General features: G+C 39.6%; 1 protein-coding gene across 5 annotated transcripts in view; it reads right to left on the bottom strand.

Moving 5' to 3' along the window:
* RALBP1 (ralA binding protein 1) overlaps positions 1 to 17,665 on the bottom strand; it is a 95,843-nt gene that overhangs the window by 18,174 nt on the left and 60,004 nt on the right. For 3 of the 5 annotated variants that reach the window (XM_010586847.3, XM_003406790.4, XM_064294726.1), the window contains exons 2-4: positions 7,988 to 8,290; positions 4,598 to 5,056; positions 686 to 1,035 (exon numbers count right to left, since the gene is read on the bottom strand). In XM_010586847.3, the coding sequence (XP_010585149.1) occupies positions 686 to 1,035; positions 4,598 to 5,056; positions 7,988 to 8,231 (1,053 nt within the window). In that variant the 5' untranslated portion in view covers positions 8,232 to 8,290. The remainder of the gene's footprint in view (positions 1 to 685; positions 1,036 to 4,597; positions 5,057 to 7,987; positions 8,291 to 17,665) is intronic. The other 2 variants (XM_023543980.2, XM_023543979.2) reach the window with 1 other exon arrangement.

The raw sequence follows: 17,665 nt of genomic DNA, 5'->3' as shown, positions 1-17,665 counted from the left end.
AGTGAAACCACCATCTCATGCTCTGTTCTCTGCCCACGTACAGTATCAGCAACTCTAACTAACCCAAACATACACTCCAGGGCAGCACCCGCTGTGCAGCAAGAAAGGAAGGCCAAATGTTGATGCTGTAAAAAGGCACCAATTAACTCAATTCCCTGAAGCTCCTTCTCGGATTAAGATACTATAAAACGCTTCTCTAAGGTCCATCTTTATAAATAAAATCCTCAGGTTAAATCTCTGACTAAACTAATTCATGACCCACCCCTGTGTGTCTGAGTTTGACGTGTGTGTGCTATATAACGAAGCGATAATGCCGTTTGATGAAATAATTGAAATCTTTAAAATTCTATACATCATGTTTGTAACTGCAGGTACCTCTGGCCCCTCCTTACTGTCATCAGGCACTGCCTTTTAAATCCACACTAAAGACTGTACAATATTCAAATGGCATAACTACAAGCTAAAGGACAAATATGCTCATCTTACAAGTCAATACTAAAAAAAGACCTATATTCAAGCTAATCCATTACATAAAACCAAAACCAAGCCCACTGTCGAGTCCATTCTGGCTCATAGCGACCCCACAGGACTGAGCAGAACTGTCAATTACTCTATATGCTACCCAGCCACAGATTCTCAGGGCTAATAAATACCAGAGGGGATGTGTGCAGAGAAGCCCACATACCTGAACCGTAGGGCTGAGCACTATAGAAATGTTCTGTATGTTCATCTTTGTTTCCAGCTCCTTGGAGATAACATGGTCCATGTGTACAATCAGCCAGGAAATGAGAAGATAGTTACATTCCGGCAGTTCCTTCAGTAAACGCTGGAATTCCTGCACTTTCTCGCTCTCAGTGCCCCTCCCACAAGCCTCTTCGAATCGGGGCATCAGCTCTTTGGTAAGCAAATTCTCTGGAAGGTCTCGTAAGTACTGCTTCAGCAAACTAGCTACAGTGTTAGGCTCATATTCGTCCAAGTTTGGAGACTCTTCTCGGTCATAGGCTGCTTTTAGCTCATCCACCTTTGATTTAATTCCTTAAAACATTCAAATTAAAAAGAGAAAGAGAATACCAAAAAAAAAAAAAAATCAACCACACAAGCTTTTGTCACCACTACCCCCACCCTGCTGGGGAGGTCTGAGAACAAACCTCTAGTGATGAGTTATCTACCTGCACAAGGTTCAAAGGGTTCTTCTGTAAATAATACAAAGTAAAAGACTACATTTCAAGAGGGAACTAACCAAAAGCTAAATGATAACTAAGAAACACATTACTCGGAACCAATGTCAGAGCAACCAGGGACATATTAAGCAAATACACTAATGGATTCAAGTAAAAATAAAAAACAAACAAAAAAAAAAGTTTCAAGTTTCATAGGTAAAAATTCTGGCAAAAATTAAGCTACAACTCAAGTCTTGCTCTCCACGGCAGGTGTGGGTGTTGGCATGCCAGCAATACCGCCACCACAGAGGGCCAAGAGCGTTTTGTAACTAGTCATGAGACTAACAACATAAAACACAACACAGTGTACACTGATGTATGTTCCAAAAAGGTGTAATTGCCTTTTTATACGTAGAATTTGCATTTTAAATGCAAAATGTGCGTTCACTATCTAAACAAACTCTGAAAATTATTCTCCATTCAAATAATTCCCACCTAATTTCTATTTTCAAGTTCCAATTCATTGTCTTCTTAAAAGCAGAGCTGGAACAAAAAAGTAAAGTAAAGTTTGGGTTTCTAAAATCAAATTGTTTTGCTTATCTTATTGGACAGGAAGAAACGCTGACACACAACATGAATACTTTTTAAACATTATATACGTTTTTAAGTCTTTAGTCCAATCTGCATTTAAGTGACATAATTCAGTGACAAAAGTCACTCAAAGAGTACAAAGTAGCTTTTTGTTGTTTTTAATTTTAACATTTAAAACTTTAGACCAATTATGTGAAACAACCCTAAATGACGCCTCACAGTTTCTTAATGGTAAACACGAACATACTGAAGTGTCCTCTAATCTGAATAGCATTTTACAACCAATACAGTGCTCAAAGCTAGTTGTGGCACTCCTTATCTTATCTGAAAACCTGTTAATGGCATCACAACAAATTTGTAACTTATCCAGCAGTGACAAAATAAAATCAATAGTGCCAATTATGAACAGAATAGAATAAACCTTATTTTTTGCATGATCTTTGTTTTGAAGTCTTTCTGCTTCAATTTTCTTGCTTCTATGACAATATGAGTAAAGCAGTGAGCAATAACTTAAAGACCTTCTCTCATTCTCATATATATATACTTCTTTTCCCTGCAGCAGTACCTACCCAGGAAACTGTACAAGTGGGTAATTAGAACATGTGCTTGGCTTGTTGTCACTCTGAAATGGTTATAAAAATGTTTGCTTTTTAAAACCTGGACACTCCAAATAAAGTACTGGAGTGAGAGAGAAAAGCATGTTACACTTTAATGCAAAAAAAAAAATACAATAAAGTGTAAATAAAATAAAATGTGTCAACCAGAAACAACTATAGCCAGTTTAGACCAGCCCCAGGTGCTTCCACCTAAAATTATAATTATAAAGTTATATAATCATAATATTATAAGCCTTACTTAACTGAGACTTTCCAAACCCACATTCTCTTGAAACTTCCTCACAGTAAAGCCAAGAACCTTTGCGCCTCTTACGAACGGAGAGAAAAGAACATGTATCCCAATCACAAATTTACTCTCCCGCCCCGCTTCCAAAGGACTAGGCTTTGCTTAAGTGACAACTTCCCAGAACCCCCTTTTTTCCCCAACTAACTTTCTCAAAGGACCTTATAAAAAGAGATTGCTGTCTGTCTTAAACTGAAGTCCTTGGTTTCTCCTCTTGAATGTCAGGCTCCCTGGCTGCAGCAATTTGGTTTATTCCCAAATAAAATCTTTGTTACAATTTTTATAACTTTACCCCAGAATCTGTCATTTAACAAACGTATAAAATCTTTTAAATTATCCTTCGCATCAGTTGCAACTTATACATGAATAAAGGAGAAGTAAAAATCTCCATGAGAAACCAGCATTATCATTAGCATTCAGGAAGAAAAGTCAGAGCCTCAACCTGCAGGGTCCACAGCGTGCTGAATGCAGCACACGGCCAGGAGAAAAGGGGAAAAGGCAGGAGCCTGGCTCCTAGGAGTCAATCCTCAGGCAAGCAGCTCAGCTTGAATGCTTTTATACACCAGTGAAGAAGACAAGTGTTGCAACTTCCAATCTCCAAAAGAATGTAAACATCAAAAATAGTCAAAGACAAAAGAACCCTTTAAGCAAAGCTGCAGAAACTTTTCAGGCACTTTCACCTAAAACAAAATTTCTTCATACCTATCAAGGTCTTTTTTTTTTTTTTTTCTCTTTATCAAGGTCATATAAGACAAGCAGCTTACTTTATTATTTAAATTTTAAAAGGTCAGTTCATTACAAATTATTCTTAAAAGTCAATTTTTCAAATTCATTTACTGTGTTAAATTTTATGTACCACTAAGGAGTTATAAATTCATATTTGATGCCTGATTAACTGTTTTCTATACAACGGCAGCAGTAAAGCCTTGTAGCAGAAGTATGTTAGGTATGGGATTACATAAAAAGGCTCTCTAGTTACCAAACACACCTGCCCTTTCTCAACAAAATTTAACTATCAAATCTACCTCCTAGAAATGTGTATGAACCAGTTAAATGGAAAAACTAATTCTGAAAGAACAAATCCTAATCTCTTTATATATTCTAAATGTGCATATCTTAACAACTCATCATAAAGATGTTTGTAACCAACAATTAATTTTATAAAATAAATCTCTAAAGAGAAGTTGATGATCTACCAAGAAATGGAATAACGGGAATTTAATGATTTGGAATACAGATGTTGCCATGGGTCAGGACTTTCATCCTATGCCAGTACAAAAGTTCTACTGCTTTATAAGAAATAAGTCTTTTACTTTAAATATTATACACTTTGCTTGATTTTAGATACCCAGCATGAAACACATTCTTGCCAGGTATGAAATTCAAATCTTTGTTCATGTGGGATGTAGATAAATGGAAAATTAATCGCATTAGCGTACACAAGAGCTGCACAGGACTGACAGACGCACGCACATTTTGGGCCTAAACACTTAGCTGAGCTCAGGAAACACATTATGTGACTGTGTTAGTAAGTGTGGCTCTTGGCCAAGAAGCTTCTGAAGAACATGGATGCCCTTCCTTCTCTTGTTGCTCTCGGATGTCCCTCACGACACAAACCTCCGCTTAGTCAGGAAGAAGGGTGGGAGTGGACCATGGTAAGTGACACTACCCATGCACTTCATTTTGTCTCACTCCAGGATGCTGCAAGCTATGAACGACTCACAGAGAAATCCTGCTAATGGACGGAAATTGCATTTAAAAAAAGCAAACTGACAAAACACACAAAAAGGGGAGGAGGCATTTTCTTCAATTTGAAAGATGAAGAAAAATAAGTTTACTAGGACCAGAGCCACAATTTTCCTCACAACTTACTATTTTTCTTTCCTTGGAAAACTTAAAGTCACTTTTTATTAAGAGCCACCAAGCTAGCTGCGTGCACCCAATACCTGAAACTCTGTAGATTCCTTCACTCTTCATGCCGTGCTTTTCCACGTAATCCAAACACTCCCGGAACACGGCCGGCAGGCGGATGCCATCACACACCATGGTCCGCTCCGCCGCGTCAGCCAAAGGAATCCCAAAGACGGGCCTGAGACTTGGAACGTCAACTTGAGGCACCTCTGGCTCCGGCACTGGTTTCTTCTTCTTCTTCTTTTCCTTCCACTGTTTAACAACATCGGCTGCTGTCAAGTCTTTTGACTTCTTCTCTTTATGTTTTTCTTCTTTGTGTTTTTCTTCTTTATGTTTTTCTTCTTTGGGTTTCTCTTTTATTTTAAAATCCTTCTCCTTCTTTTTAGAAAAGCTGGGCTTCTTAAAAACATGGATTCCCTTGGACCTCTTCATTTTGGAAGGACTTTCAGCTTCATCTCCAGAGCTATCTTCCTGAAAGGCAGCATAGCCTTCAGCTGCCAAAGAAATGTAGGGAGTGTCAGTTATATGTTTGCCTAGTGTCAAACTATCCATATACATTATGCTTTCTAAAAACAGAACTAAGCAAAAGTGTCACCTGGGATTACCACCTAGCTTTTCACTGCATGTCCAATCCCTCCTGGGTGCTCCTGGTGATGACATGGTTTTCTTCACAGCTATAAGGAGATGCTGCAGTGACAGCTCCGGATCACAGGAGGGCGACATGCAGACAGCCAGTTATCATCCTTGCAGTAGTAGGTAGTGAAAACTGGTTTTGTTTTACATATGTGTGTAAGAAGAAGTGCGGCAAAACAAGAATTAGAAATACATAGGAAGGGCTCTACAGAGGGCTAGTGGAATGAGTCCTTCTACCAAACAGCATCCCCTCATCTGGCAAACACTGTCCTCTGACACACTGACTTAATTACCATAGACTGTCCTCTGATATACTAGTTTTAATTAGCTTAGGCTTCTTCGTAGTTGAGGTCTATAACTTGAGGAACTCTCCTGCCACAACACCACAAACTGCACCGTCTAGATGACACTCTGCACTCCTGTCACTAGCTGTTAACTGAGACTGTAGCAGAGACAGAAGCCTCAGGTGGGTGGAGGACACAATGGGAATCCCCCATCTTTTAAAATGGTGGTCAAAGCCATCAGCCACTTCCCTGCACCAGAAGCCCAGCTACTTTACATCACTTCAGAGTCATCACAGTTTAGTTTTATTTTTAAATATCACTCTCCTGTGGAGCCTGGTGGCACAGTGGTTAAGCGTATGGCTGCTAACCAAAAGGGTGGCAGTTTGTATCCACCAACCACTCCTTGGAAACCCTATGGGGCAGTTCTACTCTGTCTTACAGGGTCGCTAAGAAGTGTAATAAACTCGATGGCAACCGGTTTGTTTTATCATTCTCCTAGGAGCCCTGGTGGCACAGTTGAAGTGCTCAGGTGCTAATTGAAAGGTCAGTGGTTCAAAGCCACCAGCTGCTCCATGGGAGAAAGATATGGCAGTCTGCTGCCATAAAGATTACAGCATTAGAAACCCTATGGTGGCAGTTCTACTCTGTCCCGTAGGGTAGCTATGAGTCGGAATCAACTCAACGGCAATAGGTTTGGTAAAGATATTTCGTAAGTTACCCTCTAACTAAAATACCTTAAAACCTATACCAACCAAGATGGCAAAAAAAATTTTCAGGGCATAATTTATGTGTGTAAGTTATGCATAATTTCAAATGTAAAGTAACTGGAACTTTCATACATTGCTGGTGGAAGTGAACTGGTTCAACCACTCTGGAAAATCGTTTCTCGGGATCTACTAAAGCTAAAATACGCACGGCCTGTAGGTAAGCAAGTCCACTCCTAGGCATATACGCACCAGGAATGTGTAAACACGTGCCAAAAAGACACACACAAGAATGCTCACAGGAGCACTATTCGTAACAGTCCAAAAAAAAAAAAAAACCTGAAAACAACCCAAATGGCCAACAACAGCAGAATGGATAAATATTTCTAACATATTAATGCAATGAAATAATACCTAGTAATAAAAATGGACATATTACTACCACTTGAAATAACATGGATGACTCTAACAAACATAATACTGGGCAAAAGAAACCAAACACAAAGGAAGTGTGTTTCCCTTTACATCAAGTTTAAAATCAGGCAGTACCAGACTACGCAAAAGAAGTTTCCCTTTGGGATTGGTGGAGAGATTGCCTTTGCAGGGCAGGAGGTGCTGATAGCATTGTTTCCCGATCCTCACAGTGGTTTCACAGGTGTTGCTATGGATTCAGTGTATCCCCCCAAAATATGTGTTGTAAATCCTAACCTCTATACCTGCGGTAATGATCCCACTTGGGAATGGGTTGTCTTTATTATGTGAATGAGGCAGGATTACTGTAGGGTGTGTCTTGAGTCAATCTCTTTCGAGATATAAAAGAAATGAAACATGAAATCAAGCAAGCAGAGGTGGGGGAAGACTGATGCCAAGCCACACAGAGATCTCCAAGGAACCAGGAAACTAGCCAAAGAGACAAGGACTTCCTCTAGTACTAACAAAGGAAGCGTTTTCCTAGAGCTCGCACCCTGAATTCAGACTTCTAGCCTCCTAACTATGAGAAAATAAATCTCTATTTGTTAAAGCCATCCACTTGTGGTATTTCTGTTATAGCAGCACTAGATAACTAAGGTAGTGGTTAAGAGCTCCGCTGCTAAACAAAGGGTTGGCAGTTTAAATCTACCAGCTGCTCCTTGGAAACCCTAAGGGGTAGTTCTACTGTGTCCTATAGGGTCGCTATGAGTCGGAACCAACTCAATGGCACCTAACAACAACAACAACAAAGGTAACAAAGACAGGTGTGTTCATTTTGTGATGACTCATCAAGTTAAACACGAGATTTTGTGCACTCTGTAGGTTATGCTCCAAAAACTAACTTCAAAATACCATGAAACCAAAAAAAAAAAAGAAAGGAATACTCAACGTAACTTACAATAACTTGCCTTATTAGCTTTAAATATACCCATCCTCCATACTGTTTAGGAAGTATGAATGGAACAATCATGGTATTTGCTTAAGTGAATAACTACTATTTTCACAGCTCCAATGAAGTGTCCCTCAAATGGCCTATACAGTCCACTCAAGAAAGTAGATTTTATAAGGCAAAATTCCAACATCTACTTTTTATACATTATTTAAATGACCAGTTCAAGAAATTTCCACTGAAAAAGTGTCACATTTCTGCAAATTCAGTATTTTTATTTGTGAGACTAAGACCATAAAATACAGCTCTAATATACAAGAACTGAGACCCTCAAGAATGAAGAAGACTCTTTGGGCATATTTTGAGAAGATTAGTGGGTATGTGTGATTAGAATGGAACATTATCTAAAATATATCTGAAGTGTAGATTAAAAACTGTACTTACTCCTTTTTTCCTTTTTCTTAAATTTTCCTTTTTTCTTCCCATGGTCTTTCTCATCATCAGACACAACATCAGCAGGTTCATGGAGGCTGTCGTGGGGAGGCGAGGGCTCACCCGTCCGGTACAATCCCGGAAACTTAGTGGGGCTGATCTCTTCAGAGCTGGGGGTTCGAGTAAGACCACTGCCGTGTTCCCCTCTGCGGTGTTCACTGGGGCTGCTGGTGGGCGGCAGGAAGCACTCAGTCATTCTGGCTCCCTGACAAGAGGTGAAGCTGTCCTCTCTGTCACCTATCCATTACATCTGCACTGAGAGAAGAACGTCATCAAAACCATCAAAAACCAACCAACAACCAAAACACCACAAACACACAGTACAGCAATTAACCTTGAATTTACAAACAAAAAATCTTTTGCTTCCCTTCCCGCCTCAAAATACTTTTTCATTCTATTCTCACAAGTTATATTCCATGCATCACACATTTCAGTTCTCGAAAAGTTGAAAGCACCGACAGAGATCTTCGACTATTACAAAAAGTAACCCAAATGAAAATCAGAGTTAGAGTTCTCAAAGTAGAATACAAAGATCCTTGTACAAAGAACTCACCATTGTAGAGGGCTTCATTTTGACTGCTACCAACATAAATTCTTTATTTGTATCTTTTTTAAATCATACTTTAGGTGAAGGTTTACAGAAAAAACTAGCTTCTCATCAAACAATTAGTACATTGTTGTATGACATTGGTTAACAACCCCACGACATGTCAACACTCTCCCTTCTCAACTCTGGGTTCCCTATTACCAGCTTTCCTGTTCCCTCCTCCTTTCCAGTCCCTGCCCCACGGCTGGTGGACCCCTTTTAGTCTTGTTTTCTTCCATGCGCCTGTTCCACCTTTCACTGAACAGTGAACCTCAAAAGTGACCTCATTACTGAGCTGAAAGCGTGTCTGGGGGCCATACTCTAAGGGTTTATCCAGTCTCTGTCAGGTCAGCAAGTCTAGTCTCTTTTTTTTTTTTAATAATTTTTATTTTAAAGTGAAAGTTTATGAATCAAGTCAGTCTCTCACACAAAAACCCATATACACCAAGCTACACACTCCCAATTACTCTTCCCCTAATGAGACAGCCAGTTCTCTCCCTCCACTCTCTTTTCGTGCCCATTTCGTCAGCTTTTAACCCCCTCCACCCTGTCATCTCCCCTCCAGGCAGGAGATGCCAACATAGCCTCAAGTGTCCACCTGATCCAAGAAGCTCACTCCTCACCAGCATCCCTCTCCAACCCATTGTCCAGTCCAATCCATGTCTGAAGAGCTGGCTTCGGGAATGGTTCCTGTCCTGGGCCAACAGAAGGTCTGGGTGGCCATGACCACCGGGGTCCCTCTAGTCTCAGTCACACCATTAAGTCCGGTCTTATGAGAATTTGGGGTCTACATCCCACTGCTCTCCTGCTCCCTCAGCGGTTCTCTGTTGGCTTCCCTATCAGGGCAGTCATTGGTTGTAGCCGGGCACCATCTAGTTCTTCTGGTCTCAGGATGATGTAGTCGCTGGTCCATGTGGCCCTTTCTGTCTCTTGGGCTCGTAATCACCTTGTGTCCTTGGTGTTCTTCATTCTCCTTTGATCCAGGTGGGTTGAGACCAATTGATGCATCTTAGATGGCTGCTTGCTAGTGTTTAAGACCCCAGACGCCACTCTTCAAAGTGGGATACAGAATGTTTTCTTAATAGATTTTATTATGCCAATTGACTTAGATGTCCCCTGAAACCATGGTCCCCAGACCCCTGCCCCTGCTATGCTGGCCTTCGAAGCATTCAGTTTATCCAGGAAACTTCTTTGCTTTTGGTTTAGTCCAATTGTGCTGACCTCCCCTGTATTGTGTCCTGTCTTTCCCTTCACCTAGTTTTTATCTACTATCTAATTAGTGGGTGCCCCTCTCCCACCCTCCCTCCCCCTTCTCGTAACCACAAAAGAATGTTTTCTCCTCAGTTTAAACTATTTCTCAAGTTCTTATAATAGTGATCTTATGCAATATTTGTCCTTTTGAAACCGACTAATTTCACTCAGCATAATGCCTTCCAGGTTTCTCCATGTTATGAAATGTTTCACAGATTCCTCACTGTTCTTTATCGATGTGTAGTATTCCATTGTGTGAATATACCATAATTTATTTATCCATTCATCCATTGATGGGTACCTTGGTTGCTTCCGTGTTTTTGCTATTGTAAACAGTGCTGCAATAAACATGGGTGGGCATAATCTGTTCGTGTAAAGTCTCTTATTTCTCTAAGATATATTCTAAGGAGTGGGATTGCTGGATGGAATGGCAGTTCTATTTCCAGCTTTTTAAGGAAGTGCCAAATCGATTTCCAAAGTGGTTGTACCATTTGACATTCCTACCAGCAGTGTAAAAGTGTTCCAATCTCTCCACAGCCTCTCCAACATTTATTATTTTGTGTGTTTTGGATTAATGCCAGCCTTGTTGGAGTGAGATGAAATCTCATTGTAGTTTTGATCTGCATTTCTCTAACGGCTAATGATCGTGAACATTTCCTCATATATCTGTTAGCCACCTGAATGTCTTCTTCAGTGAGGTGTCTATTCATATCTTTTGCCCATTTTTTAATTGGGTTATTTGTCTTTTTGCAGTATCATGTAGATTTTAGAGATCAGGCGCTGATCAGTAATGTCATAGTTAAAAACTTTTCCCCAGTCTGTAGGCAGTCTTTTTACTCTTTTGGTGAACTCTTTGGATGAGGATAAGTGTTTGATTTTTAGGAGCTCCCAGTTATCTAGTTTTTCTTCTACATTCTTTATAATGTTTTGTATACTGTTTATGCCAGGTATTAGGGCTCCTAATGTCCCTATTTCTTCTTCCATAATCTTTATCATTTTAGATTTTATGTTATTATTTATTTATTTTATATATTTTATTATTTAGATTTTATATATATCCATTATGAGTTAGTTTTTGTGCGTGGAGTCAGGTATGGGTCTTGTTTCATTTTTTTTGCAGATGGATATACAGTTATGCCAGCACCATTTGTTAAAAAGACTGTCTTTTCCCCATTTAACTGTTTTGGGGCTTTTCTCAAGTAATCAACTGCTCATATGTGGATGGATTTATGTCTGGATTCTCAATTCTGTTCCACTGGTCTATGTATCTGTTGTTGTACTACTTTGGCGGTATAACAGGTTCTAAAATCAGGTAAAGTAAGGCTTCTTACTTTGTTCTTCTTTTTCAGCAATGCCTTATTTATCCAGAGCCTCTTTCCCTTCCATATGAAGTTGCCGATTTGTTTCTGCATCTCATAAAGAATGTCCTTGGGATTTGAATCGAAATTGCATTAAATGTACAGATCGCTTTTGGTAGAATAGACATTTTTATAATGTTAAGTCTTCCTATCCATGAGCAAGGTATGTTCTTCCTTTTATGTAAGTCTCTTTTGGTTTCTTGCAGAAGTGTACTGTAGTTTTCTTTGTATAAGTCTTACCTCTCTGGTAAGATTTATTCCTAACTATTTTATCTTCTTGGGGGCTACTGTAAATGGCATTGATTTGGTGATTTCCTCTTTGATGCTCTTTTTGTTGGTGTAGAGGAATCCAACTGATTTTTGTATGTTTATCTTGTATCCTGATACTCTGCTGAACTCTTCTATTAGTTTCAATAGTTTCCTGGAGGATTCCTTAGGGTTTTCTGTGTGTAAGATCATGTCATCTGCAAATAGAGATACTTTTACTTCTTCTTTGCCAATCTGGATGTCCTTTATTTCTTTATCTAGCCTAATTGCTCTGGCTAGGACTTCCGGCACAAAAAAAGGACATCCTTGTCTGGTTCCCGATCTCAATGGGAATGTTTTCAGGCTCTCTCCATTTAGGGTGATGTTGGCTGTTGGCTTTGTATAAATGCCCTTTATTATGTTGGAAACCATGGTAGCGAAGTCGTTAAGTGCTACGACTGCCAACCAAAGGGTCGGCATTTCGAATCTGCCAGGCGCTCCTTGCAAACTCTATGGGGCAGTTCTACTCTGTCCTATAGGGTTGCTATGAGTCGGAATCGACTTGACGGCACTGGGTTTTTTATATTGAGAAACTTTCCTTCTATTCCTACTTTGCTGAGAGTTTTTATCACGAATGAGTCCTGAACTTTGTCAAACGCCTTTTCTGCATCAATTGAAAAAATCATGTGATTCCTATCTTTTGTTTTATTTACGTGCTGGATTACATTAATTGTTTTTCTAATGTTGAACCATCCCTGTATACCTGGTATGAATCCCACTTGGTCATGGTGAATTATATTTTTGATATGTTGTTGAATTCTATGGGCAAGAATTCTGCTGAGGATTTTTGCATCTACATTCATGAGGGATATAGGTTTTATAATTTTCTTTTCTTGTGGTGTCTTTACCTGGTTTTGGTATCAGGGATATGGTGGCTTCAAAGAACAACTTTGGTAGTACTCTGTCCTTTTCTATGCTCTGAAATACCTTTAGTAGTAGTGGTGTTAACTCTTCTCTGAACGTTTGGTAGAAGTCTGCAGTGAAGCCATCCGGACCAGGGCTTTTTTTTTTGTTGGGAGTTTTCTGATTACCTTTTCAATCTCTTTTTTTGTTATGGATCTATTTAGTTGTTCTACCTCTGTTTGTGTTAGTTTAGGAAGGTAGTGTGTTTCTAAGAATTCACCCATTTCTTCTAGGTTTCCAAATTTGTTTCAGTATAGTTTTTCATAGTAATCTGATATGATTCTTTTAATTTCAGTTGGGTATGTTGTACTATCGCCCATCTCATTTCTTATTTGGGTTATTTGCTTCCTCTCCTCTTTTTCTTTTGTCAGTTTGACCAGCGGTTTATCAATTTTGTTGATGTTTTCAAAAAACCAGCTTTTGGTCTTGTTAATTCTTTGAACTGTTTTTCTGTTTTCTATTTCATTTAGTTCAGCTCTAATTTTTATTATTTGTTTTCTTCTGGTGCCTTTGGGTTTCTTTTGTTGCTCTCTTTCGAGTTGTAGGGATAGTTCTTTGATTTTGGCCCTTTCTTCTTTTTGGATATGTGCATTTATTGATATAAATTGGCCTCTGAGCACCACTTTTGCTGTGTCCCAAAGGCTCTGATAGGAAGTGTTTTCATTTTCAATGGATCTTATGATCTCTTTATTCCATCCTCAATGTCTTCTGTAATCCAGTCTTTTTTGAGCAGGGTATTGTTCAGTTTCCAAGTGTTTGATTTCTTTTCCCTGCTTTTCCTGTTACTGATTTCCACTTTTATGGCCTTATGGTCAGAGAAGATGCTCTGTAATATTTCAATGTTTTTGGATAGGACCTAGTATGTGGTGTATTCTAGAGAATGTTCCATGTGCACTGGAAAAGAAAGTATACTTGGTTGCTGTTGGGTGGAGTGTTCTGTATATGTCTACGAGGTCAAGTTGGTTGACTGTGGCATTTAGATCTTCCATGTCTTTATTGAGCTTCTTTCTGGATGTCCTGTCCTTCACCGAAAGTGGTGTGTTGAAGTCTCCTACTATTATTGTGGAGCTGTCTATCTCATTTTTCAATGCTGACAGAGTTTGTTTTATGTATCTTGCAGCCCTGTCATTGGGTGCATAAATATTTAATGTGGTTATATCTTCTTGGTGTATTGTCCCTTTAATCATTATATAGTGTCCTTCCTTATCCTTTCTGATGGATCTCACTTTAAAGTCTATTTTGTCAGAAATCAATATTGCCACTCTTGCTCTGTTCTGATTGTTGTTTGCTTATTTTTTTCCATCCTTTGAGTTTTAGTTTGTTTGTGTCTCTAAGTCCAAGGTGTGTCTCTTGTAGGCAGCATATAGACAGATCTTGTTTTTTAATCCATTCTGCCACTCTCTGTCTCTTTATTGGTGCATTTAGTCCATTTATATTCAGGGTTAATTATGAATAGGTATGAATTTAGTGCTATCATTTTGATGTCTTTTTTTTGTGTGTTCTTTGTTTTTCCCGCTTGATTTTATGTGCTGAGTAGATTTTCTTTATATATTGTCCTTTCCTCGTATTTGTTGTTGTTGATTTTGTTTCTGCTGAGTCTGTATATTTCCCTTGTATTTTATTTTTATGAGTAGAATTGTTTGTCTCCTTTGCGGTTACCTTATTATTTACCCCTATTTCTCTAAATTTAAAACTTTTATTTCTTTGTATTGCTGTATCTTCCTCTCCATATGGAAAGTGTAGGATTACATTTTTTAGTCCCTCTTTATTATTTTAATGTTATATTCTTTTATATAATAACATCGCCGTTACCCCATGTTGGGCTTTTTTTTTTTTTTAATCTTGCTTTGTTTCTTTGGATTTCCGTGTCTCGGTTGACTTCTGGTTGCTCTGCCCAGTGTTCTAGTCTTGGGTTTATACCTGATATTATTGATTTTCTAACCAAAGAACTCCCTTTAGTATTTCTTGTAGTTTCGGTTTGGTTTTCACAAATTCCCTCAACTTGTGTTTATCTGGAAATGTCTTAATTTCACCTTCATACTTAAGAGACAGTTTTGATGGATATGTGATTCTTGGCAGGCAATTTTTTTCCTTCAATTTTTCAAATATGTCACCCCATTCCTTTCTTGCCTGCGTGGTTTCTGCCGAGTAATCCGAGCTTATTCTTATTGGCTCTCCGGTGTAGGTGACTTTTCTTTTATCCTTTCCTGCTCTTATAATTCTCTCTTTATCTTTGGTTTTGGCAAGCTGGAGTATAATATGTCTTGGTGACTTTCTTTTAAGATCTACCTTATGTGGAGTTTGATGAGCATCTTTGATAGATATCTTCTCACCTTTTACAATATCAGGACAGTTTTCTGCCAACAAATCTTCAACAATTTTCTCTGTATTTTCTGTTATCCCTCCCTGTTCTGGTACTGCAATTGCTTGTAGTTTATTTCTCTTGTTAGAGTCCCACATGATTCTTAAGGTTTTTTCATTTTGAAAAATCTTTTTATCTGATTTTTCTTCAAATATATTAGTGCCAAGTGATTTATCTTTGAGTTCAGAAATTCTAGCTTCTACTTGCTCAATTCTGCTCCTCTGACTTTCTATTCACTTGTCTAATTCTGTAATTTTATTGTTAATCTTCTGAATTTCTGATTGCTGTCTATGGATTTTTCCAGCTTATTAAACTTTTCATTATGTTCCTGAATAATCTTTCTGATTTCTTCAGTTGCTTTATCTGTGTGTTCCCTGGCTTGTTCTGCATATTGCCTCATTTTCTTCCTGATGTCTTGAAGGGTTCTGTGTATTAAACTTTTGTATTCTGACTCTGGTAATTCCAGGAATGCACTTTCATCTAGAAGATCCCTGCATTCTTCGTTTTGAGAGCCTGTTGAGGTGATCATGGTCTGTTTCTTTGCGTGACTTGATACTGACTGTTGTCTCCGAGCCATCTGTAAGTTATTGTATCACTTTATATTTGCTTACTGTGTTGTAGATACTTGCTTTCTTTTGTTTTGGTATATCCCTATGGGTTGCTTGAGTGAGCTAGCTTATTTTCGCCTTTGGAGTTCTGGTGTCCTGTCCCCAGCTGGCTAGAGCTGTTATCAGATATATGAGTCTAGGAGTCCATTCAGTTTTCTTGTATGAATTCAGCTCAGGTTTCCAGGTAGCTGATATGTAGTATGTGGTACAGGCTCTGTCCTACAGTCTTAGAGGGGCAGGGGTGATTGGCGTACATACCCGTATCTGATGGCTGCAGGGGGTCATGCTCTGAACAAGGTAGGGGGCTGAGAACCGACCCCCAGGTGTCTCTGAGGAAAACGCGTCTCTGTTGCCTAGAGCATGCTGGTGGGTGGGTTCTGCAGAGGGACCATGGGCACTCAAAGTTTTTGGTTGGAAGGACTGGGAGGTACCAGTTATCTTTGGACCCCTGTCACGGGTGGCTCGGTGACCTGAGTGGAGCTACCAGTCCTTATGTCCCTGTTGTGGGTAGGTGAGGGCCTTGTTTAATAGGCAATGTCAAATGTCAAACACCCACCTCTCCACCACACAGCTGAAATGGTTAGAGTTTGCCAACAAGGGCCTACTCTCCCGAAATAGGCCCACACAGGTCCATGCAGAAGGGAAAGGTGCTCGAGGTCCATGGACAGTTTATGCTTGGGCAGCAGCCACTTCTGTCCTGAGCTCCCCAGTTAATGGAGCTAGCAAATTATCTTTTCCCCCCAGTTGCAATTTTTTTCCTTGCCAAAGGCTGGGAGGATGGCTCTTGGTGCTCACCAGGGTCTATCTCAGGCACAGGGATTCAGCTGCTGAAGCCAGCTTCGGGGTGGAGGGTGCAGTAAAATATACACAAGTACTTAACTTTTGCCGAGAGTGCCCTCCTCCTCAGGTTCCGGAGGTGTGAGTGGGCTGTGTGGCTGGCTGCTTCTCCCTAAAGAACTGCGGCCCAACGCTAGTATCAGCCCGCCGCCGCTGCCGCTCCAGGAATGGTGCCTGAGGGCTCCCCGCGATTCAGGGCTGGTAACTTCTCTCCACTTCTTAACAGCCTCTTCCTCCCCCTGCCCCTCAGTTCGTTGTCTAAGCTTGCCTTTGATGCTCAGGGCTCCCAGCTTGTCACAAATATACTCGTTTCACTTGTTTTTTCGGGTCTCTGTTGTAAAGAGGGCTCAACGGAAGCGTCTTTTCTGCCATCTTGGCTCCACCACTCTAGTCTTTCTTTTTCAGTTGGAATTTTGTTCTACATTCTTCTCCAGCTCTGTCTGGGGCCCTCTATTGTGATCCCTGCCAGAGCAGTAAGTGGTGGTAGCCGGGCACTATCTAGTTGTACTGGACTCAGTCTGGTGGAGGCTGTGGCCAACAAATTTTTACTATTTTTCTTTAGGTTGTGATCAATAACTATGGTATGTGAATAATAAATTGCAAAGACTACACATATAACTAGATACAAAGAATTTGGTATCTTAGTAAAAATTTATACTACAGTTAAAACAATATATTTAATGATTCACACAACTAATTATGTTATATGAAATCAGTTATAACTTCATGTGTTATATTTTGTACTGCAGCTATGTTGGAAGAAACAAAGGAACCCTCAACTTGCTTAATCCTACAATATACGCAATGTAGTTTCACTACAATGGACAGTACAAAGGACAAACATAAGCAAATTCAAGATTTGTTTGCATTTTTTTTCTTCTTTTGACTAAGGGTACACAAAGTACTATGTTCAAAAGTTACATGAATTAGTCCTTATTCCCCTTCAATGTCACTATGATATTCACTTAAAAATACTATTGGATCCATTTGTTTCTTTTTACACTAATTTTTTTTTTTTGTACTTTAAGTGAAAGTTTACAAATCAAGTCAGTCTCTCATACAAAAGCTTACATACACCTTGCTATGTACTCCTAGCTGCTCTCCCCCTAAAGAGATAGCACACTCCTCCTCTCCAACCTGTATTCCCCGGGTCCATTTAGCTAGCTTCTGTCCCCCTCTGCCTTCTCATCTCCCCTCCAGACAGGAGTTGCCCAAATAATCTCATGTGTCTACTTGATCCAAGAAGCTCACTCCTCACCAGTATCATTTTCTGTCTTATAGTCTAGTCTAATCCCTATTTAAAGAATTGGCTTCAGAAATGGTTCCAGTCTTGGGTTAACAGAAGGTCCGGGGACCATGACCTGACCTCTGGGGTCCCTCTAGTCTTGGTCAGACCATTAAGTCTGGTGTTTTTACGAG

The sequence above is a fragment of the Loxodonta africana genome, chromosome 11 (assembly GCF_030014295.1).
Source record: "Loxodonta africana isolate mLoxAfr1 chromosome 11, mLoxAfr1.hap2, whole genome shotgun sequence".
Taxonomy (NCBI): domain Eukaryota; kingdom Metazoa; phylum Chordata; class Mammalia; order Proboscidea; family Elephantidae; genus Loxodonta; species Loxodonta africana.
This window is presented reverse-complemented; position numbering and strand designations above follow the sequence as displayed.